The sequence below is a fragment of the Symphalangus syndactylus genome, chromosome 17, assembly GCF_028878055.3.
Source record: "Symphalangus syndactylus isolate Jambi chromosome 17, NHGRI_mSymSyn1-v2.1_pri, whole genome shotgun sequence".
Lineage (NCBI taxonomy): Eukaryota > Metazoa > Chordata > Mammalia > Primates > Hylobatidae > Symphalangus > Symphalangus syndactylus.
In genome coordinates, this window is record NC_072439.2 from 17137685 (window position 1) to 17161449 (window position 23765).

At 52.7% G+C, this 23765-nt stretch overlaps 1 protein-coding gene across 3 annotated transcripts; it reads right to left on the reverse strand.

Annotated features, from left to right (window-relative positions):
• Positions 1–13510: 13510 nt before the first annotated feature.
• APOC1 (apolipoprotein C1) lies at positions 13511–20201 on the reverse strand. 3 transcript variants are annotated; one of them, XM_055249574.2, is made up of 4 exons: positions 18957–20201; positions 18510–18587; positions 16843–16978; positions 13511–13687 (listed from the first exon to the last, which is right to left on the reverse strand). In XM_055249574.2, exons 2-4 carry the CDS (start codon positions 18565–18567, stop codon positions 13630–13632), a joined length of 252 nt encoding a protein of 83 aa, XP_055105549.1. In that variant the 5' UTR covers positions 18568–18587; positions 18957–20201; the 3' UTR covers positions 13511–13629. The 3 variants fall into 3 exon arrangements, with proteins under 3 accessions (XP_055105549.1, XP_063476937.1, XP_063476936.1); XM_063620867.1 differs by lacking the exon at positions 18957–20201 and adding an exon at positions 18717–18839; XM_063620866.1 differs by lacking the exon at positions 18957–20201 and adding an exon at positions 18717–18784 and having other exon boundaries at positions 16698–16978.
• Between the last annotated feature and the right edge of the window lie 3564 nt (positions 20202–23765).

Consider the following 23765-nt stretch of genomic DNA (forward strand, 5'->3'; position numbering starts at 1 on the left):
CACTAAGCCCCAAAACCACTCTCAAATCTTTCTCTCTACCCCTGGATCCTTACCCTGGTCTGAATCCCATCCCCTCATCCCCCGAAACCCTGCACCCTCCTCCCTGCTAATCTTCTGCTGTCTCTAGCCACTCCCCTCCTGGCTGGATACTCTGGGGGATTGCAGGGAAGGCTGGGGTAAAAAAGAGTTGGAAATGTCCCTCCTAATGCATGTTGAAAAATTGAGTTATGAGGCCGGGCGCGGTGGCTCACGCTTGTAATCCCAGCACTTTGGGAGGCCGAGGCGGGCGGATCACGAGGTCAGGAGATCGAGACCACGGTGAAACCCCGTCTCTACTAAAAATACAAAAAAATTAGCCGGGCGTGGTGGCGGGCGCCTGTAGTCCCAGCTACTCGGAGAGGCTGAGGCAGGAGAATGGCGTGAACCCGGGAGGCGGAGCTTGCAGTGAGCCGAGATTGCGCCACTGCACTCCAGCCTGGGCGACAGAGCGAGACTCCGTCTCAAAAAAAAAAAAAAAGAAAAAAGAAAAATTGAGTTATAATTCACATTCCATCAAATTTACCCTTTTTTTCTTTTTCTTTCCTTTTTTTCTTTTTTTTTTGAGATGGAGTCTCACACTGTTGCCCAGGCTGGAGTGCAGTGGGGCAATCTCAGCTCCCTGTAGCCTCTGCCCCCCCGGTTCAAGAAATTCTTGTGCCTCAGCCTCCCAAGTGGCTGAGACGACAGGCACCCGCCACCACACCTGGCTAATTTTTTAATTTTTAGTAAAGATGGGGTTTCACCATGTTGGTCAGGTTGGTTTTGAACTCTTGAGCTCAAGTGATCTGCCCACCTCAGACTCCCAAAGTGCTGGGATTACGGGCGTGAGCCACCGCGTCCTGCTAAATTTACCCTTTTAAAGTGTACAATTCAATGGTTTTTCCTATATTGGCAAGGTTGCACAATCATCAACACTATCTAATTTGGAACATGGCTCACTGCAGCTTCAACCTGCCTGATTTAAAGCCATCCTCCTACCTCAGCCTCCCGAGTGGCTGGAACCACAGGTGTGCACCACCATGCCCAGCTAATTTTTTTTAGGAGGGATGGGGTCTTGCTATGTTGCCCAGGCTGGTCTTGAACCTCTGAGCTGAAGCAATCCTCCCACCTTGGCCTCTCAAAGGTTAGGATTACAGGCGTGTGCCACCACGTCTGGCAGTGGATGATTTTGGAAGAGAACTGGAGGAAGTGAGGAGGGAGCCAGGCAGATATCTGGACCCCTGGGGAAGAACATTCCAGGGAAGAACATTCCAGGCAAGCAGTAACTGCAAGGGCCCTGAGGTGGGAGCCTGCCCAGTACATTGGAGGAATAGCTAGGAGTTGCTTGTGAGTGATGGAGAGAGAGGGATGAGGTGATCGGGGACGGGGTAGTGTCCCGTTTGTAGGCCTTTGGTAAGTGCTTCTGGGTTTACTCTGAGAGAATCAGGAGAATTCTGAGCAGAGGAAGAGCGTAATCTGACTTGAGGCTGGGCATGGTGGCTCATGCCTATAACCCCAGCACTTTGGGAGGCTGAGGAGGGTAGATCGCTAGAGCTGGGGAGTTTGAGACCAGCCTGGGCAACATGGCGAAACCCCGTCTCTGGCCGGGCGCGGTGGCTCACGCTTGTAATCCCAGCACTTTGGGAGGCCGAGGCGGGCGGATCACGAGGTCAGGAGATCGAGACCACGGTGAAACCCCGTCTCTACTAAAAATACAAAAAAAATTAGCTGGGCGTGGTGGCGGGCGCCTGTAGTCCCAGCTACTCGGAGAGGCTGAGGCAGGAGAATGGCGTGAACCTGGGAGGCGGAGCTTGCAGTGAGCCGAGATCGCGCCACTGCACTCCAGCCTGGGCGACAGAGCGAGACTCCGTCTCAAAAAAAAAAAAAAAAAAAAAAAAAAAGAAACCCCGTCTCTACTACAAATACAAAAATTAGCTGGGTGTGGTGGCACACACGCACCTGTAGTCCCAGCTACTCGGGAGGCTGAGCAGGAGAATCGCTTGAACCTGGGAGGCAGAGGTTGCAGTGAGCTGAGATGGTGCCACTGTACTCCAGCCTGGGCAACAGAGTGAGACTCTGCCTCAAAAAACAAAAACACAAAAAATCTGACTTGAATTCTAACAGGCTGCTGAGTGAGAAGAAAGGAGAGTATAGGAGTTTGGAGGGTTGATTTTGGGGGAGAAGGGGATGCATTAACCCCAGAGAGTAATATTTATACATTTATTTATTCTCTTTCTTTCTTCTTTTTTTGGTAGAGACAGTGTCTCACCATGTTACCTAGGCTGGTCTCGAACTCCTGACCTCAACTGATCCTCCCATCTCAGCCTTCCAAAGTGCTGGGATGGCTGCACAAAGGCATAAGACACTATGCCCAGGTTCAGGATTTCCTTTTTTTTTTTTTTTCCTGAGACAGAGTCTCACTCTGTCATCTAGGCTGGAGTGCATGGCGTGCTCTTGGCTCACTGCAAGCTCCGCCTCCCGGGTTCACGCCATTCTCCTGCCTCAGCCTCTCGAATAGCTGGGACTACTGGCACCCGCCACCACGCCCGGCTAATTTTTTGTATTTTTAGTAGAGACCGTGTTTCGCCATGTTAGCTGGGATGGTCTCGATCTCCTGACCTTGTGATCCGCCTGCCTCAGCCTCCCAAAGTGCTGGGATTACAGGCATGAGCCACTGCGCCCGGCCCAGGATTTCCTTTTATGTTTTGAGATGGAGTCTTGCTCTGATGCCCAGGCTGGAGTGCAGTGGCATGATCTCGGCTCACTGCAGTCTCTACCTCCTGGTTCAAGCGATTCTCACACCTCAGCCTCCCAAGTAGCTGGGATTACAGTCGCACGCCACCATGCCTGGCTAATGTTTGTATTTTTAGTAGAGATAAGGTTTCACCATGTTGGCCAGGATAGTCTCCAACTCCTGGCCTCAAGTGATTCTCCTGCCTTGGCATCCCAAAGTGCTGGGATTACAGGTGGGAGCCATCATGCCTAGCTTCAGGATTTCCTTTTTTTTTTTTTTGGAGATGGAGTTTTGCTCTTGTTGCCCAGGCTGGAGTGCAACGGTGCAATCGCCGCTCACTGCAAGCTCTGCCTCCCGAGTTCAAGTGATTCTCCTACCTCAGCCTCTCGAGTAGCTGGGTTTACAGGCGCCCGTCATCATGCCTGGCTAATTTTTTTTGTATTTTTATTAGAGATGGGGTTTCGCCATGTTGGCCTGGTTGGTCTCGAATTCCTGGCCTCAAGTGATCCACCCACCTCAGCCTCCCAAAGTGCTGGGATTACAAGGGTGAGCCACAGAGCCTGGCCTCAGGGTTTCCTTTTTAAGGATGTGTTACATTCCATTGCATGTGTAGACCACATTTCCTTGACCCATTCGTCTGTTGATAAACATTTAGGTTGTTTCCATATCTTGGGTATCGAGCAGACCTGCAGCGAACATGGGAGGGCAGGTATCTCTTCAAGGTCCTGATTTCAATTCTTTTGAATAAATACCCAGAAATGAGATTGCAGGATCTCATTTTTAATGTTTTGAGGAACCCCCATACTGTTTTCCACAGTGGCTACAGTGTTTGGTGTTCCCACTTGCATTGTAGGAGTCCCTTATGTATTTTGAATATTAACCCCTTATTAGATATATGGCTTACAAATAAATTGTTCTTATGAAATCTTAAGCTGGGCGCAGTGACTCACACCTGTAGTCCCAACACTTTGGGATGCCAAGGTGGGCGGATCACCTGATGTCAGGAGTTGGGAGACTAGCCTGGCCAACATGGCAAAACTCTGTCTTTACTAAAAATACAACAAAAGTAGCCAGGCGTGGTGGCACATGCCTGTAATCCCAGCTACTTAGGAGGCTGACGCAAAAAAATCACTCGAACTTGGGAGGCAGAGGTTGCAGTGAGCGGAGATCACGTCACTGCACTCTAGCCTGGGTGACAGAGCCAGACTCCATCTCAAAAAAAAAATTTTTTTTTACATAGGGTTGTTTTGCATGTGCATGTGGTTTAATTTTACATAAGAGCCGGGCACAGTGGCTCATGCCTGTGATCCCAACACTTTGGGAGGCCGTGGCAGGTGGATCATGTGAAGTCAGGAGTTCGAGACCAGCCTGATCAACATGGAGAAACCTCGTCTCTACTAAAAATACAAAAATTAACCAGGCGTGGTGGCACGTGCGTGTAATCCCAGCTGCTTGGGAGGCTGAGGCAGGAGAATCCCTTGAACCTGGGAGGCGGAGGTTGCAGTGAACTGAGATTGTGCCATTGTACTCCGGCCTGGGCAAGAGGAGCGAAACTCTGTTTCAAAACAACAAAACAAAACAAAAACACACCTCAGCCCCTCATCTCGGGTAGACCACACCAGGAAAAGTGTAGTATGGTGACATTGCCAGACTGAGGGTTCAATCTAGTTCCAGTTCTCCACTTCCTGGCTCTGTGACCTTGTACAAGTAGCCTCACCTCTCTGGGCCTCAATGCCCTTGTGGGATTATTAAGTCCCAGTTTGCAGGGTTCTTAGGAAGATTCTTTTGAGACCATGGAGTTAAAACATCCTTAGCACAGGGCAAGTAGATGGGGCATTGGTGGGCTCGTGAGGAGTCCCTAAGGTTCAGCCCGTGCCTTCTCCCACAGCCCCTACCCTCTCCGGCACCCCTGCCCCACAGTGAAGAAGCAGTCAGACAGAATTTTCTTTCCTTTTTTTTGTTTTTGACACGGAGTCTGGCTCTTGTCACCCAGGCTGCAGTGCAGTGGCGCGATCTCGGCTCACTGCAAGCTCCACCTCCCGGTTTCAAGCGATTCTCCTGCCTCAGCCTCCAGAGTAGGTGGGACTACAGGCGCGTGCTGTTGTTGTTGTTGTTGTTTTGTTGTTGCTGTTGTTGTTGTTTTGAGACGGAGACTTGCTGTGTCAAATGGTGAGATCTCGGCTCACTGCAACCTCCACTTCCTAGGTTCAAGCAGTTCTCCTGCCTCAGCCTCCCAAGTAGCTGGGATTACAAGCGCGCGCCACCACGCCTGGCTGTTTTGTATTTTTAGTAGAGACGGGGTTTCACCATGTAGGCCAGGCTGGTTTCGAACTCCTGACCTCTAGTGATCTGCCCACCTCGGCCTCCGAAGATGCTGGGATTACAGGCATGAGCCTCCGCGCCCCGCCAAAAATTTGTTATTGGAACCCCCTTGGGATGGGATCCCGGGGATAAGGGGATCCTTGGGGATCATGTGTTTAGAATGGGGAGGATACTGGAGTGACCGCGTGGGGCTCAAGCCGCTGGGAATTGCCTCACTCAGCACTGACCTCCTCCCACAGCCCCTCGCCCCCATCACCCACTTTCAAGGCTACAGGAGGACAGCCAATCCCAGAGGTGTGGCGGTCAATACGTCATCGGTTGCTAGGGCTCTCCTGGGCAGATTTGGCGCCTGCCGGACTGAGCCTGGGAGAACCTGGAGACCCACCCGACCACGATGGGGCAACCACGACCCAGAAGGGGCCCCAGAGCTCTCAGAGGTCCTCTAAGCCGGGACCCCAGGCCTGTAGCCACCTTCACTCTTCCAAATCTCCAACTCCGCAATTCTCCCATCCCACTTTTACCTTCCAAGACCATCGACAGAACCACCACCAGGATCGGGAGCGACAGGAAGAGCCTCAGGGCAAGGCCGGAGGGGCCCTTTGGAGGCAGAGGCAGGGGTTCAGGGGATCAGTGGCACGCTCCTGCCTCCCTCCCACGATCCCCTCATCTCCCTTTTTGAGTTCTTGCAGAGTGGAGGCGGGTGTCCCTCCCAAGCACTCAGCACCAACCTGAATCCTTGCTGGAGGGCTTGGTTGGGAGGTCCCGGCCGGCAGGACCTTTATCAGGCTGAGGAGGGGGCGGGGCAGGTTGATGTTGATCTCCCTCCTCCTGAGCCTTCCCCTGGAAGATTGCCTCCTTCCGCCCACCCTGGTTTTTCTCCTCTGCCCCTGGCCCGTGGGCATTGGGGTCAGGTGGGGTCCTGGGCATTTCCCTTAGCTCCGAAGCCCTTTACCGTTCAGCACCCTCACCTCCCAATCTCCCTGACTCTGTGGGGTCCTTGGACTACCATAGCCCCTTTCCCCACTCGGAGGACAGCCTCGTCCTGTCCCTGTGGCCATCTTCCCTCGGGGGTCTCCCAGTAATAACCCTGTGATCTCATCCCCGCCTCATTCACACCGTGTCCCTAGATCACCTCTTTCCCTCACTTGCCCTCTCTTAGCAAGCCTCCTCAGCCCCAACAACTTTTCCTTTATGTTGCTGGGGGCTCCCAGTTGGCCCCGCACCTCTACCCTGCGTGCCACCTCCAATTTCTTTCAGACCAGCCCTTGAAACACCACTGTGATATTCTCTGGGCTCTTAACTTGATGATTCTCAGTCTCCCTTTTTTGCAAAGGGAAGGGGTCGCCTTAGCTGGACGACACTAAAAACCTCACCTGCATTGGCCAGGCATGGTGGCTCATGCCTGTAATCCCAGCACTTTGGGAAGCTGAGGAGGGAGGATCGTTTGAGCCCAGGAGTTAAGACACCAGCCTGGGCAACATAGGGAGACCTCATCTCTAAAAAAAAATTCAAAAATTAGCTGAGCATGGTGGTGCACACCTGTAGTCCCAGCTACTCAAGAGGCTGAAGTAGGAAGATTGCTCGAGCCCAGGAGTTCGAGGCTGCAGTGAGCTGTGATTGTGCCACTGCACTCCAGCCTGGTGGACAGAGTGAGACCCCATCTCAAAAAATTAAAACCCTCAGCTGCAAAGCTCTGAGTGTATGCCCCTTCTTCCCTTCCACCGGGCCTCACCCCCTTTGCCCGGCTACCTCCCCCCAACACTCTATCTGCTCTTATTCACCCTCTGACGCCCCTCCTGGCACCAAGCCTGCTTCCCACCATCACCACATCCGTCCCCCAGGGCTGGGGTCCAGTTCCTTCCCCACCAGCTGCCTTTGACCGCCAGTGACCCTGGCAGCTGATGGGGAGGGTGTCCTCGGCCCAGCCTCAGACTCTAGTTCAGCTGGCCTTGTGCCCCCACAACCACGTGTCAGCCTGGTGGTAGGGGGATGGTTGTGAAAGGGACAGCATAGACAAGACCCTGGCAGGATTGCAACATCCCTCTGGCCAGCTCAGAGCTTCCAGCCCCTGTCAGCCCCAGGGGCCCCCCTACTTCCCCAACTGAGCCCAGCATTCCCCAAACATCCACCCAGATGTCTGCTTCCCGGACCCCACAAGAATAGCATAACAATGCTCCTGCTTTTCCAACCTCATCCTCCCCTCTGCTGTAGGGGTTTCTATTTTATAGATGGGGAAACTGTCACACAACCAAGAACATCCAGTAGGGCTCAGTGAGAGGCAAAGAGGGGGCTACTGACTGGGCTCGGTGGCTCACGCCTATAATCCCACCACTTTGGGAAGCTGAGGCAGGAGGATCTGCTTCAGCCCAGGAGTTTGACACCAGGCTGGGCAACGTAGTAAGACCCTATCTCTAGAAAAAAAATAAAAAATTTGGCCAGGTGCAGTGGCCCACGCCTGTAATCTGAGCACTTTGGGAGGCCTAGGTGGGTGGATCATTTGAGGTCAGGAGTTCGAGACCAGCCTGACCAACATGGTGAAACCCCATCCCTGTCAAAAATAGAAAAAATTAGCCGGATGTGGTGGCACAGGCCTGTAATCCCAGCTACTTGGGAGGCTGAGGCTGACCAACATGGAGAAACCTCGTCTCTACTAAAAATACAAAATTAGCCAGGCGTGGTGGCACATGCTTGTAATCCCAGCTACTTGGGAGGCTGAGGCAGGTGGAGGTTGTGGTGAGATGAGATTGTGCCACTGCACTCCAGCCTGGGCGACAGAGCAAACCTCCATCTCAAAACAAAACAAAACAAAACAAAAAAACCAAACTTATTTATTTGCCACAAAAACCCTATCAGATGGGCATCTTTATCATTTCCATTGTACAGATGGGGAAACAGGCTTCCGGGTGGGGGCGTAGCCACTTACTGATGACTCCCCAAGTGGTTTTGAACCCGGACCCTCTCACACTAACTAAACCATGCCAGGACAACCTCTGCTCCTCTCCACCAAAATCCAAGAGGTCAAGTGGATGTTGGAGGTGGCGTGGGCCTAGGGAGGTCTCCGACCTCTGCCCCAGCTCCAACGTCAGCAGGCAGGGAGGGCTGTGTGTTTGCTGTTTGCCGCTTGCAATGTTTGCCCATTTTAGGGACAGGAGCAGGCTGAAGGTTGTTCAGGGTGGACTTCAGAGGCAGCACACAGAAAGCTGCTGGAGGATGGGAACTGAGGGGTTGGAAGGGAGCGGGGTGAGCCCAGAAACTCCTGTGTGCCACTGAGCCTGCAGCTCTGTTCTCTAAGTCACCAAGCCCCCAAACCACTCTCATCTCTTTCTCTCCATCCCTGGGTCCTTGGCCCTGGTCTGAATCCCATCCCTTCATTCTCCAAATCTCTACGCCCTCCTCCCTGCTAAACTTCTGGTGTCTCTAGCCACTCCCCTCCTGGCTGGATATTCTGGGTGATGGTAGGAAAGTCTGGGGTAAAAAAGAGTTCGAAATGTCCCCCCTAATGCATGTTGAAAAATTGAATTATAGGCCGGGCGCGGTGGCTCACGCCTGTAATCCCAGCACTTTGGGAGGCCAAGGTGGGTGGATCATGAGGTCAGGAGATTGAGACCATCCTGGCTAACACGATGAAACCCCGTCTCTACTAAAAATACAAAAAAAATTAGCCAGGCATGGTGGCTGGCGCCTGTAGTCCCAGCTACACGGGAGGCTGAGGCAGGAGAATGGCTTGAACCCAGGACGCGGAGTTTGCAGTGAGCCGAGATCGCGCCACTGCACTCCAGCCTGGGCGACAGAGACTCTGTCTCAAAAAAAATAAATAAAAAATAAAAGAAAAATTGAATTATAATTCACATTCCATAAAATTTACCCTTTTATTTATTTATTTTTTTGAGATGGAGTCTCACTCTGTTGCCCAGCCTGGAGTGCAGTGGTGGAATCTAGGCTCATTGTAGCCTCCACCCCCCAGGTTCAAGCGATTCTCGTGCCTCAGCCTCCCAAGTAGCTGAGACTACAGGCACCTGCCACCACGCCTGGCTAATTTCTTAATTAATTTTTTTTTTTTTTTTGAGATAGAGCTTTGCTCTTGTTGCCCAGGCTGGAGTGGAATGGTGTGATCTCGGCTCACCTCAACCTCTGCCTCCCAGGTTCAAGCGATTCTCCTGCCTCAGCCTCCAGAGTAGCTGGGATTACAGGCATGCGCCACCATACTCGGCTCATTTTTTGTATTTTTAGTAGAGACGGGGATTCTCCATGTTGGTCAGTCTGGTCTCGAACTCTCAGCCTCAGGTGATCTGCCGGCCTCGGCCTCCAAAAGTGCTGGGATTACAGACACGAGCCACCGCGTCCGGCTAAATTTACCCTTTGAAAATGTACAGTTCAATGGTTTTTCCTATATTGGCAAGGTTGCACGATCATCACCAGTATCTAATTCAGAACATGGCTTACTGCAGCCTCAACCTCCCTGATTCAAAGCCATCCTCCTACCTCAGCCTCCTGCGTGGCTGGAACCCCAAGGTGTCCAGTACCATGCCCAGCTAATTTTTTTTTTTTTTTTTTTTTTTTTTTTTTAGGACGGATGGGGTCTTGCTATTGCCCAGGCTGATCTTGAACTCCTGAGCTGAAGCAATCCTCCTACCTTGGCCTCTCAAAGGTTAGGATTACGGGCGTGTGCCACCACGTCTGGCAGGGGATGATTTTGGAAGAGAACTGGAGGAAGTGAGGAGGGAGCCAGGCAGATATCTGGACCCCTGGGGAAGAACATTCCAGGGAAGAACATTCCAGGCAAGCAGTAACTGCAAGGGCCCTGAGGTGGGAGCCTGCCCAGTACATTGGAGGAATAGCTAGGAGTTGCTTGTGAGTGATGGAGAGAGAGGGATGAGGTGATTGGGGACGGGGTAGTGTCCCGTTTGTAGGCTTTTGGTAAGTGCTTCTGGGTTTACTCTGAGAGAATCAGGAGAGTTCTGAGCAGAGGAAGAGCGTAATCTGACTTGAGGCTGGGCATGGTGGCTCATGCCTGTAACCCCAGCACTTTGGGAGGCCCAGGAGGGCTGATTGCTAGAGCTGGGGAGTTCGAGACCAATCTGGGCAACATGGTGAAACCCCGTCTCTACTACAAATACAAAAATTAGCTGGGTGTGGTGGCACACACACACCTGTAGTCCCAGCTACTCAGGAAGCTGAGCAGCAGAATCACTTGAACCTGGGAGGCAGAGGTTGCAGTGAGCTGAGATGGTGCCACTGCACTCCAGGCTGGGTAATAGAGTGAGACTCCGTCTCAAAAAACAAAAAACAAAAAATCTGACTTGAGTTCTAACAGGATGCTGAGTGAGAAGAAAGGAGAGTATAGGAGTTTGGAGGGTTGGTTTTGGGGGAGAAGGGGATGCATTAACCCCAGAGAGTAATATTTATATATTTATTTATTCTCTTTCTCTTTTTGGTAGAGACGGTGTCTCACTATGTTACCCGGGCTGGTCTCAAACTCCTGGCCTCAAGTGATCCTCCCACCTCAGCCTTCCAAAGTGCTGGGATTACAGGCATGAGCCACTGTGCCTAGTTTCAGGATTTCCTTTTATATTGTGAGATTGAGTCTTGCTCTGATGCCCAGGCTGGAGTGCGGTGGCAAGATCTCGGCTCACTGCAGCCTCCACCTCCTGGGTTCAAGCGATTCTCACACCTCAGCCTACTGAGTAGCTGGGATTACAGGCACACGCCACCATGCCTGGCTAATTTTTTGTATTTTTAGTAGAGACGGGGTTTCACCATGTTGGCCAGGATGGTCTCCAACTCCTGGCCTTGAGTGATCCTCCTGCCTTGGGATCCCAAAGTGCTGGGATTACAGGTGTGAGCCACTGAGCCTGGCTTCAGGAGTTCCTTTTTTTTTTTTTTTGAGACAGTTTTGTTCTTGTTGCCCAGGCTGGAGTGCAACGGTGCGATCTCCACTCAGCACAACCTCTGCCTCCTGGGTTCAAGTGATTCTCCTGCCTCAGCCTCTCGAGTAGCTGGGTTTACAGGCACCCGCCACCATGCCCGGCTAAATTGTTTTGTATTTTTAGTAGAGACGGGGTTTCACCATGTTGGCCAGGATGGTCTCCAACTCCTGGCCTCAAGTGATCCTCCTGCCTCGGCGGCCTCTGAAAGTGCTGGGATTACAAGCGTGAGCCACAGAGCCTGGCCTCAGGGTTTCCTTTTTAAGGATGCGTTACATTCCATTGCATGTGTAGACCACATTTCCTTGACCCATTCATCTGTTGATAAACATTTAGGTTGTTTCCATATCTTGGGTATTGAGCAGACCTGCAGTGAACATGGGAGGGCAGGCATCTCTTCAAGGTCCTGATTTCAATTCTTTTGAATAAATACCCAGAAGTGGGATTGCTGGATCATTTGGGAGTTCTATGTTTAATGTTCTGAGGAAACCCTATGCTGTTTTCCACAGTGGCTGTGGTGTTTGATGTTCCAACTAGGATTGTATATTATATATTTTGAATTTTTTTTTTTTTTTTTTTGAGATGGAGTCCCACTCTGTCTCCCAGGCTAGAGGGCACTGGCGCAATCTTGGCTCACTGCAACCTTCGACTCCTGGGTTCAAGGGATTCTCTTGCCTCAGCCTCCCAAGCAGCTGGGATTACAGGCATGTGTCACCCCACCCGGCTAATTTTGTTGTAGTTTTAGTAGAGACAGGGTTTCACCATGTTGGCCAGGCAGGTCTCGAACTCTTGACTTCAGGTGACCCACCTACCTTGTCCTCCCAAAGTGCTGGGATTACAGGCATAAGCCACCTCACCCAGCCTGAATATTAACCCGTTATTAGATACGTGGCTTACAAATATTTTTCTTGCCGGGCGCGGTGGCTCACGCTTGTAATGCCAGCACTTTGGGAGGCCGAGGCGGGCGGATCACGAGGTCAGGAGATCGAGACCACGGTGAAACCCCGTCTCTACTAAAAATACAAAAAAATTAGCCGGGTATGGTGGCGGGCGCCTGTAGTCCCAGCTACTCGGGAGGCTGAGGCAGGAGAATGGCATGAACCCGGGAGGCGGAGCTTGCAGTGAGCCGAGATCATGCCACTGCACTCCAGCCTGGGAGGCAGAGCGAGACTCCGTCTCAAAAAAAAAAAAAAAAAAAGGCCGGGCGCAGTGGCTCACGCCTGTAATCCCAGCACTTTGGGAGGCCAAGGTGGGTGGATCACGAGGTCAGGAGATCGAGACCATCCTGGCTAACACGGTGAAACCCCGTCTCTACTAAAAATACAAAAAATTAGCCGGGCGAGGTGGCGGGCGCCTGTAGTCCCAGCTACGCGGGAGGCTGAGGCAGGAGAATGGCGTGAACCCGGGAGGCGGAGCCTGCAGTGAGCCGAGATCGCGCCACTGCACTCCAGCCTGGGTGACAGAGCGAGACTCCGTCTCAAAAAAAAAAAAAATTTTTTTCTTATGAAATCTTAAGCTGGGCGCTATGGCTTACACCTGTAATCCCAGCACTCTGGGAGGCCAAGATGGGTGGATCACTTAAGGCCAGGAGTTTGAGACCAGCCTGGCCAACATGGCAAAATTCCGTCTCTACTAAAAATACAAAAAAATTAGCTGGGCATGGTGGCACATGCCTATAATCCCAGCTACTCAGGAGGCTGAGGCAGGAGAATCCCTTGAACTCAGGTGGTGGAGGTTGCAAGGCTGCAGTGAGTGGAGATTGTGCAACTGCACTCCAGCCTGGGAGAAAGGGCCAGACTCCATCTCAAAAAAAAAAAGAAATCTTAATTACATACGGTTGTTTCTCATGTGTATGTGGTTTAATTTTATATAAGAGCCAGGCACAGTGGCTCACGCCTGTAATTCTAATACTTTGGGAGGCCAAGGCAGGAGGATTGCTTAAGCCCAGGAGTTGGAGACCAGCCCGGCCAACATGATGAAACCCTGTCTCTACTAAAAACACAAAAATTAGCTGGGTGTGGTGGCACGTGCCTGTAAATCCCAGCTACTTGGGAGGCTGAGGCAGGATAATCTCTTGAACCTGGGAGGTGGAGGTTGCAGTGAGCTGAGATTACACCACTGTGCTCCATCCTGGGGGAGAGTGAGAGTCTGCCTCAAAACAGAAATAAAAACAAAAAAAACCTCAGCCCCTCATCTCGGGTAGACCACACTAGGAAAAGTGTAGCATAGTGACATTGCTAGGCTGAGGGTTCAATCTAGTTCCAGTTCTCCACTTCCTGGCTGTGTGACCTTATACAAGTAGCCTCACCTCTCTGGGCCTCAATGCCCTTATGGGATTAATAAGGCCCAGTTTGCAGGGTTCTTAGGAAGATTCTTTTGAGACCATGGAGTTAAAACATCCTCAGCACAGGGCAAGTAGATAGGGCATTGGAGGGCTTGTGAGGAGTCCCTAAGGTTTAGCCCCTGCCCTCTCCCGCAGTGCCTTCCCCAGAGTAAAGAAGCACTCAGGAGAGAATTTTCTATAGGATTTTTATTGGTGGCACCTGGGGGCCACATGGAGGGCGTCCTCAGCACAGACGCTGGGGTGTGGGAAATTTCAGAGCCCCCTCCTGGGATGTCACATTCAGATGCTCATGTGTTAATCTTGAGTTTCTCCTTCACTTTCTGAAATGTCTCTGAAAACCAATCCCTGTGGGGAGGAATAAGGAACGGAGTCACTGTATGCAGCTACCTCCCAGGCTGTTCAAATTCTACCTGCTACCTGACTCCCACCTCTTCCCCTTGCTGAATCTCCATCCTCACTGTCTGTGGGATTAGGAGGACTGCTGAGCTGGGTGGGCCAACTTCTGTGCTTTAGTTTCCCAGATGGACTAGAGCACGTTGAAGTCTAAACACTTCACCCTTGGTTGGGCATGGTGCCTCACACCTGTAATTCCAGCACATTGGGAGGCCAAGGCAGGCGGATCACTTGAGGTCAGGAGTTCGAGACCAGCCTGGGCAACATGGTGAAACTGCGTCTTTACTAAAAATACAAAAAATACCATGCGTGGTGTCGCACACCTGCAGTTCCAGGCACTCAGGCTGAGGCAGGAGAATTGCCTGAACCCAGGAGGTGGAGGTTGCAGTGAGCCGAGATCGCACCACTGTACTCCAGCCTGGGCAACAGAGGGACACTCCATCTCAAAAAAGAAAAAATAAAGCCAGGCGTGGTGGCTCACGCCTCTAATCCCAGCACTTTGGGAGGCCGAGGCGGGCGGATCACGAGGTCAGGAGATCGAGACCATCCTGGCTAACATGGCGAAACCCCGTCTCTACTAAAAATACAAAAAATTAGCCGGCGTGGTGGCGGGCGCCTGTAGTCCCAGCTACTCGGGAAGCTGAGGCAGGAGAATGGTGTGAACCTGAGAGGTGGAGCTTGCAGTGAGCCGAGATTGGGCCACTGGACTCCAGCCCGGGTGACAGAGCGAGACTCCGTCTCCAAAAAAAAAAAAATAAATAAATAAAATAAAATAAAATAAAATAAAAATAAGAAACACTTCACCCTGGCCTGGCTTTCAAGGCCTGCCATCTCTTGTTACCAACCCCTTCCTTTTTGAGATGGAGTTTTGCTCTGTCACCCAGACTGGAGTGCAATGACACTGTCTCAGCTCACTGCAACCTCTGCCTCCCAGGTTCAAGTGATTCTCCTGCCTCAGACTCCGGAGTAGCTAGGACTATAGGTGCCTGGCACCACACCCAGCTAATTTTTGTATTTTTAGTACAGAGAGGGTTTCATTATGTTGAGCAGGCTAGTCTTGAACTCTGACCTCGTGATCCACCCGCTCAGCCTCCCACAGTGCTGGGATTACCTGGTGAGCCACTGCGCCAGGAGTTTTTTTTCTTTTTTTTTTTTTTTTTTGAGACAGAGTCTTGCTCTGTCGCCCAGGCTGGAGTGCAGTGGCGTGACCTTGGCTCACTGCAAGCTCTGCCTCCCGGGTTCACACCATTCTCCTGTCTCAGCCTCCCGAGTAGCTGGGACTACAGGCAGTCGCCACCATGCCCGGCTAATTTTTTTGTATTTTTGGTAGAGATGAGGTTTCACAGTGTTAGCCAGGATGGTCTCGATCTCCTGACCTTGTGATCCGCCCATCTCGGCCTCCCAAAGTGCTGGGATTACAGGTGTGAGCCACCGCGCCCGGCCTTCTTTTTTGAGATGGAGTCTCGCCTTGTCGCCCAGGCTGGAGTGCAGTGGCATGATCTCGGCTCACTGCAACCTCCGCCTCCTGGGTTCAAGTGATTCTCCTGCCTCAGGCTCCCGAGTAGCTAGGACTACAGGCATGCACCACCACGCCCGGCTAATTTTGTATTTTTAGTAGAGACAGGGTTTCTCCATGTTAGGCTGGTCTCAAACTCCTGACCTCAGGTGATCTGCTTGCCTTGGCCTCCCAAAGTGCTGGGATTACAGGTGTGAGCAATTGTGCCTGGCCTCCAAACAATCTTTCTAAGTTTATGCCTGACTCTATTTTCCCTCCCTCCCTCCCTCCCTTCCTTCCTCCCTCCCTCCCTGTCTTTCTTTTCTTCTCTTTTCTTTTCTTTTCCTTTTTTGTTGAGACAGGGTCTCATTCTATTACCAGGCTGGAATGCAGTGGCACAAACATGGCTCACTGCAGCCTCAATCTCCTGGGCTCAAGCAATCCTCTCGCCTCAGCCTCCCGAGGAGCTGGGACTACAGGCATGGGCCACCATGCCCGGCTAATTTTTTTTGTATTTCTAGTAGAGACGGGGTTCTCGCACTCCTGACCTCAAGTGATCCACCCACCTCGGCCTTCCAAAGTGCTGGGATTACAGGTGTGAGCCACCATGCTCGGCACGTTCTTCACTGTTTTATTCCCCACATTGAAACAGTTTCCAGCACTTAGCAGATGCTCAATAAATATTTTTTAAGGAATGAATGACTCTCTGACTTGCCAAAGGGAGCAAGGGTGGGTTTCATGATGTACTGAGCATCTACATGTACCAGACACCCTGTAGGCCTTCTCCTTTACTTCCCCACAGAACCACCAGTTTATAGGAGAGGAAACTGAGGCTCACAGTAATGCCCCTCTGTCGAGATCACACAGGAAGTAAGGGGTGCTACGCCAGCCTGGGGACCCAGGTCTGCCCAAGCTTGGGTCCTTTTTTCATTACCTCACAAAACCATCTTTTTTTTTTTTTTTTTTTTTTTTAATAGAGACAGGATCTCGCCATGTTGGTCAGGCTGGTCTCGAACTCCTGGGCTCAAGCAATTCTCCCATCTCAGCTTCCCATAGTGCTGGAATTACAGGTGTGAGTCACCATACCTGGGCAAGACCATCTTTTTTTTTTTTTTTTTGAGATGGAGTCTCCTTCTGTCACCCAGGCTGGAGTTCAGTGGCACAATGTCGGCTCACTGTAACCCCCACCTTCCTGGTTCAAGCAATTCCCCTGCCTCAGCCTCCCGACTAGCTGGGATTACAGGCGCATGCCACCATGCCTGGCTAATTTTTTTGTATTTTTAGTAGAGACAGGGTTTCACCATGTTGGTCAGACTGGTCTCCAACTCCTGACCTCAGGCGATCCGCCCACCTCGGCCTCCCAAAGTGCTGGGATTACAAACATGAGCCACCGTGCCCAGCCCAAGACCATCTTTTAAAATGTGGCCTGGATGGGAGTCAGGGAAACTGTCCTTGAAGTCTGAGCACCTTGAGATCTAGCTGTGTGACCAGAGGGACATTGTCAGCCTCTCTAGGACTTGGTTTTTTTTCAATCTGTTCATCTTGGACCATCCGCCAGGCCTCCACCCAAAAACACACCCCAGCCCTCCCGTGCCCTGGGAAGGGTTCTAACCGCATCTTGTGAGAAAGTTCACTGTGTTTGATGCGGTTGATGACTTCCCGAGCCTTGTCCTCCAGGGTGTTTCCAAACTCCTTCAGCTTATCCAAGGCGCTGGAGACGTCCGGGGCCCCCTGGGCTGGGGCTGGGCCTGCCAGGAAGATGGGAAGGGGTTCAAAAATTTTTTTTTTTGAGATGGAGTCGCTCTGTAGCCCAAGCTGGAGTGCAGTGGCATGATCTCGGCTCACTGCAACCACCACCTCCCGGGTTCAAGGAGTTCTCCTGCCTCAGCCTCCCAAGTACCTGGGATTACAGGTGCGCACTACCACGCCTGGCTGTTTTTGTTTCGTTTTGTTTTGAGACACAGCCTTGCTGTGTCGGCCGGGCTGGAGTGCAGTGGTATGATCTCGGCTCACTGCAACCTCCGCCTCCCGGGTTCAAGTGATTCTCCTGCCTCAGCCTCCCGAGTAGCTGGGACTACAGGCGCGTGCCTCCATGCCTGGCTAATTTTTTGTATTTTTAGTAGAGATGAAGTTTCATCATGTTGGCCAGGCTGGTTTCGAACTCCTGACCTCAAGTGATCTGCCCGCCTTGGCCTCCCAAAGTGCTGGGATTACAGGCGTGAGCCACCCTGCCCAGCCAAAAATTTGTTACTGGAACCCCCTTAGGATGGGATCCCGGGATGGATAAGGCGATCCTTGGGGATCATGTGGTTAGAATGGCCGGGCGCGGTGGCTCACGCCTGTAATACCAGCACTTTGGGAGGCCGAGGCAGGCGGATCACGAGGTCAGGAGATCGAGACCACGGTGAAACCCTGTCTCTACTGAAAACACAAAAAATTAGCCGGGCGCGGTGGCGGGCGCCTGTAGTCCCAGCTACTCGGGAGGCTGAGGCAGGAGAGTGGCGTGAACCCGGGAGGCGGAGCTTGCAGTGAGCGGAGATCGCGCCACTGCACTCCAGCCTGGGTGACAGAGCGAGAGTCTCTCTCAAGAAAAAAAAAAAAAAAAAAAGGCCGGGCGCGGTGGCTCACGCTTGTAATCCCAGCACTTTGGGAGGCCGAGGCGGGCGGATCACGAGGTCAGGAGATCGAGACCACGGTGAAACCCCGTCTCTACTAAAAAAGACAAAAAATTAGCCGGGCGTGGTGGCGGGCGCCTGTAGTCCCAGCTACTCGGAGAGGCTGAGGCAGGAGAATGGCGTGAACCCGGGAGGCGGAGCTTGCAGTGAGCCGAGATTGCGCCACTGCACTCCAGCCTGGGCGACAGAGCGAGACTCCGTCTCAAAAAAAAAAAAAAAAAAAAAAAAAAAAAAAAAAAAAATGGGGAGGATACTGGAGTGACCTGGTGGGGCTCAAGCCGCTGGGAATTGCCTTACTCAGCACTGACCCCTCCCAGAGTCCCCCACCCAGCTTACCCACTTTCAAGGCTGTCGAAGCAGGACAGCCAATCCTAGAGGTGTGGGCGTGAATACGTCATCGGTTGCTAGGGCTCTCCTGGGCAGATTTGGCGCCTGCCGGACTGAGCCTGGGAGAACCTGGAGACCCACCCGACCACGATGGGGCAACCACGACCCAGAATGGGCCCCAGAGCTCTCAGAGGTCCTCTAAGCCGGGACCCCAGGCCTGTAGCCACCTTCACTCTTCCAAATCTCCAACTCCGCAATTCTCCCATCCCACTTTTACCTTCCAAGACCATCGACAGAACCACCACCAGGACCGGGAGCGACAGGAAGAGCCTCATGGCGGGGCCGGAGGGACACTCTGGAGGCAGAGGCAGGGGTTCAGGGGATCAGTGGCACCCTCCTGCCTCCCTCCCTCGATCCCCTCATCTCCCTTTTTGAGTTCTTGCAGAGTGGAGGCGGGTGTCCCTCCCAAGCACTCAGCACCAACCTGAATCCTTGCTGGAGGGCTTGGTTGGGAGGTGCCGATCGGCAGGACCTTTATCAGGCTGGGGAGGGGGCGGGGCAGGTTGATGTTGATCTCCCTCCTCCTGGGCCTTCCCCTGGCCGCCTGCCTCCCTCTGCCCACCCTGGTTTTTCTCCTCTGCCCCTGGCCCGTGGGCGTTGGGGTCAGGTGGGGTCGCGGGCACCTCCCTTAGCCCCAAAGCCACTCACCATTCAGCACTCTCACCTCTCAATCTTCCTGACTCTGTGGGGTCCTCGGACTACCATAGCCCCTTTCCCCACTCAGAATGTAGCGGGAGAGCCGCAGACAAAATTCCTCAGACACCGAGTTAAAGAAGGAAGGGGTTTATTTGGCCGGGGGCATCAGCAAGACTCCTGTCTCAAGAGCCGAGCTCCCTGAGTGAGCAATTCTTGTCCCTGTTAAGGGCTCACAACTCTAAATGGGTGCACGTGAGAGGGTTGTGATCGACTGAGAAAGCAGGGGATGCGTGACTGGGGGCTGCATGACTGCGGGCTGCATGCACCGGTGATTAGATCGGAACAAAACAGAATAGGGATTTTCACAGTGCTTTTCTATACAGTGTCTGTAATCTATAGATAACATAACCAATTAGGTCAGGGGTCGATCTTTAGCTACCAGGCGCAGGGTGTGGCGCCGGGCTGTCCGCTTGTGGATTTCATTTCTGCCTTTTAGTTTTTACTTTTTCTTTCTTTGGAGGCAGAAATTGGGCATAAGACAATATGAGGGGTGGTCTCCTCCCTTAAGAAGACAGGCTCGTCCTGTCCCTGTGGCCTTCTTCCCTCAGGGGTCTCCCAGTAATAACCCTGTGATCTCATCCCCGCCTCATTCACACCATGTCCCTAGATCACCTCTTTCCCTCACTTGCCTTCTCTTAGCAAGCCTCCTCAGCCCCAACAACTTTTCCTTTATGTTGCTGGGGCCTGCCAGTTGGCCCCGCACTCCTACCCTGCATTTCACCTCCAATTTCTTTCAGACCAGCCCTTGAAACACCCCAGACCACCCTGATATTCTCTGGGCTCTTAATTTGATTGTTCTCAGTCTCCCTTTTTTGCAAGGGGAAGGGGTCGCCTTAGCTGGACGACACTAAAAACCTCACCTGCATTAGCCAGGCATGGTGGCTCATGCCTGTAATCCCAGCAGCGCTTTGGGAAGCTGAGGAGGGAGGATCACTTGAGCCTGGGAGTTCGAGACCAGCCTGGGCACATAGGGACCCCTCATCTCTACAAAAAAATTCAAAAATTAGCCGGGTATGGTGGCGCATGCCTGTAGTCCCAGCTACTCAAAAGGCCGAGGTAGGAAGATTGCTCGAGCCCAGGAGTTCGAGGCTGCAGTGAGCTGTGATTGTGCCACTGCACTCCAGCCTGGTGGACAGAGTGAGACCCCATCTCAAAAAATTAAAACCCTCAGCTGCAAAGCTCTGAGTGTATGCCCCTTCTTCCCTTCCACCGGGCCTCACCCCCTTTGCCTGGCTACCTCCCCCCAACACTCTATCTGCTCTTATTCACCCTCCGACGCCCCTCCTGGCACCAAGCCTGCTTCCCACCATCACCACATCCGTCCCCCAGGGCTGGAGTCCAATGGCTTCCCCACCAGCTGCCTTTGACCGCCAGTGACCCTGGCAGCTGATGGGGAGGGTGTCCTCGGCCCAGCCTCAGACTCTAGTTCAGCTGGCCTTGTGCCCCCACAACCACGTGTCAGCCTGGTGGTAGGGGGATGGTTGTGAAAGGGACAGCATAGACAAGACCCTGGCAGGATTGCAACATCCCTCTGGCCAGCTCAGAGCTTCCAGCCCCTGTCAGCCCCAGGGGCCCCCCTACTTCCCCAACTGAGCCCAGCATTCCCCAAACATCCACCCAGATGTCTGCTTCCTGGACCCCACAAGAATGGCATAACAATGCTCCTGCTTTTCCAACCTCATCCTCCCCTCTGCTGTAGGGGTTTCTATTTTATAGATGGGGAAACCGTCACACAACCAAGAACATCCAGTAGGACTCAGCAAGGGGCAAAGATGGGGGCTACTGGCTGGTCGCAGTGGCTCACACCTGTATTCCCAGAACTTTGGGAGGCCGAGGTGGGCAGAACACTTGAGGTCAGGAGTTTGAGACCCACCTGGGCAACATGGTGAAACTCTGTCTCTACCAAAAATTCAAAAATTATCCAGGCATGGTGGTGTGCACCTGTGGGCCCAGCTACTCAGGAGGCTGAGTCAGGAGAGTCGCTTGAACCCATGAGGTGGAGGTTGCAGTGAGCCAAGATTGTGCCACTGCACTCCAGCTTGGGTGACAGAGTGAGACTCTGTCTCAAAAACATAAAAAAAGGGAGGGGCTCTTTGTCCTCCTTCCCAGGCTCCCAGATGTCTCTCTGGATGGTTGCTGGGTCAGCTCCTGTTCCATACTACTCCCTGCCAGCCTTTGTTCTGGAACCTCCTTCCTATCCTTGTCCCACCTCTGGATCTGACTGGGGATGTGGTGAGATAGGGCACCCTGTCTGCTTAGACATCTTCATAGGTCGATGGGGCTTGGTGGCTCACACCTGTAATCCGACCACTTTGGGAAGCTGAGGCAGGAGGATCTGCTTTAGCCGAGGAGTTTGAGACCAGCCTGGGCAACACAGTAAGACCCCATCTCTACAAAAAAATTTTTAAAAATGGCCAGGCATGGTGGCTCACGCCTGTAACCCCAGTGCTTTGGGAGGCCGAGGAGGGTGGATCACCTGAGGTCAAGAGTTTGAGACCAACCTGACCAACATGGTGAAACCCCGTCTCTACTAAAAATACAAAAATTAGCCTGGTGTGGTGGCGTGTGCCTGCAATTGCAGCTACTCGGGAGGCTGAGGCAGGAGAATTGCTTGAATCCGGGAGGCAGAGGTTGTGGTGAGCCGAGATGGTGCCACGGCACTCCAGCCTGGGCGACAGAGGGAGACTCCGTCTCAAAAAAGAAAGAATTAGCCAGGCATGGTGGTGGGTGCCTGTGGCCCCAGCTACTCAGGAGGTTGAGGCAAGAGGGTTGCTTGAGTTGGAGGCTGCAGTGATCTATGATCGTGCTACTGCACTCCAGCATGGTCGACTGAGCAAGGCACTGTCTCAAAAAAAAGAAAAATTTTTAAAGGTGAGAACTCAAGGTTCGACTCTTCAGGTGGGAGATGTGGCTGATGCTGATTCTCTCATTGACATCTGGGGAAACTGAGGCCCTGAGAGGGTGTTGCTCCAGCCCCTGGACATACAGTGAATCAGCAGCAGGCCCAGCGGACCAGGCCCCCTGCCTGTGAGCACACTGACCCTTCCCCTCCTCACTCAGCCCTGGTGAGTCATCTCTAGGGGAGGGGTGCTGCCTCCACGTGGGTGATCAGAGCAGTGCCAGGGAAGGCACCGAGTTCAGGGCGTGCAGGAGCCAAGACGGGCAGAGGGACAAGCAGATGTTGCAGCTGGCCCAGGAGATACAAGCTCAAGTCCCAGCCTGTCCCCCGTTGGTGGGAACCCTCCTCCCCGTCTCTGAGAACTGAGGGGGTGGGAGGGGAGGAGAGTGCCGGCGGCTCCTAGGCTTCCATCCAAGCTTCCCCTCTCTGAGCGCCAGCTCTCATCTCAGCACGGGCCTGGTGAAGACTCCGACAGAAGAGCCGCTCCCTTCTCTTCCCAGCCTGGACTCAGCACCCAGTAGGCTTGTTGGGAAACATGAGGGGTAGACATCACAACTGGAGGAAAGAATGGAGAATAAGAGATGGTCTGGGTGAGGTGGCTCATGCCTGTAATCCCAGCACTTTGGGATGGTGAGGCAGGCAGATCACTTGAGGTCAGGAGTTTGAGACCTGCCTGGCCAACATGCTGAAGCCTTGTCTCTACCAAAAATACAAAAATTAGTCGGGTGTGGTGGGACATGCCTGTAATCCCAGCTACTCTGGAGGCTGAGGCAGGAGAATCGCTTGAATCTGGGAAGTGGAGGTTGCAGTGAACCAAGATTGCACCACTGCACTCCAGGCTGGGCAACAGAGCAAGACTCTGTCTCAAAAAAAAAAAAAAAGAAAGAGAATGAGGGTTGGGCAGGGAAACCCGGTTCACAGTGGGTGAAGGGACAGCTAGCTCAGAGGCAACCGGAGAAGCAGAGAGCTCAAACCAAACTGAACCGCAGAGGAAGAAATCCAGATGAAGCAGGCGGGGGAGAGAGAAACCGTAAGAGGGAGGGATAAAAGATAGAGGTGGAGGAAAACAGGAAGCCAGAGTCTCCTAAGGAGAACAGGGAGAGACAGGGGGGTGCGGTGGGGTGGGGGGTGGGTGGGAAGGAGGCAGATATCAGATAAGACTGGAGTAGAGAAGGGGGAGAATAATGACAGCAGAAAAAAAAAAATAAAAAGGGCTTAGAATAAAGGCACCAATCTCAGGTCATTTGGAGTTGCAACTCTGAGGAACAGGTATTGTTAAGTTGGGCAGGCCTGGCACGGTGCCTGGAATCCCAGCACTTTGGGAGGCTGATGAAGGAGGATCGCTTGAGCCCAGGAGTTTGAGACTAGCCTGGGCAACAGAGTGAGACCTCGTCTCTACAAATAATAATAATAATAATAAAAAGCCGGGTATGGTGGTGCTAGTCAGTAGTCTCAGCTACTCAGGAGGCCAAGGTGGGAGTATCCCTTGAGCCCAGGAGTTCCACATCAGCCTGGGCAACAAAGCCAGACCCCATCTCCACACACACACACACACACCACCCCACAAATTAATCCTAGTGGTATGCGTCTGTAGTCTCAGCTACTGGAAAGGCTGAGGCGGGAGGATCACTTATCACTTGAGTCCAGGAGGTGGAGGCTGCAGTGAGCTGTGATGGCGGGTGACAGGGTGAGACCTTGTCCCCCCACAAAAAAAAGGAAGAGGGGCAGAGGCCGGGCACGGTGGCTCAGGCCTGTAATCTCAGCACTTCGGGAGGCCGGCAGGTGGATCACTTGGTCAGGAATTTGAGACCAGCCTGGCCAACATGGTGAAAGCTCGTCTCTACTAAAAATACAAAAATTAGCCGGGTGTGGTGGCGT

What these genes read in the sequence shown, in the direction of transcription:
- APOC1 (XM_063620866.1), bottom strand. Translation starts at nt 18,567, where the DNA reads ATGAGGCTCTTCCTGTCGCTCCCGGTCCTGGTGGTGGTTCTGTCGATG. An exon ending in TCTGTCGATGGTCTTGGAAG is followed by an intron (nt 16,979 to 18,509) that starts GTAAAAGTGGGA and finishes TCTTCCTGGCAG; the next exon opens with GCCCAGCCCCAGCCCAGGGG. An exon ending in TCACACAGCTAGATCTCAAG is followed by an intron (nt 13,688 to 16,697) that starts GTGCTCAGACTT and finishes TCCTCCCCACAG; the next exon opens with GGATTGGTTTTCAGAGACAT.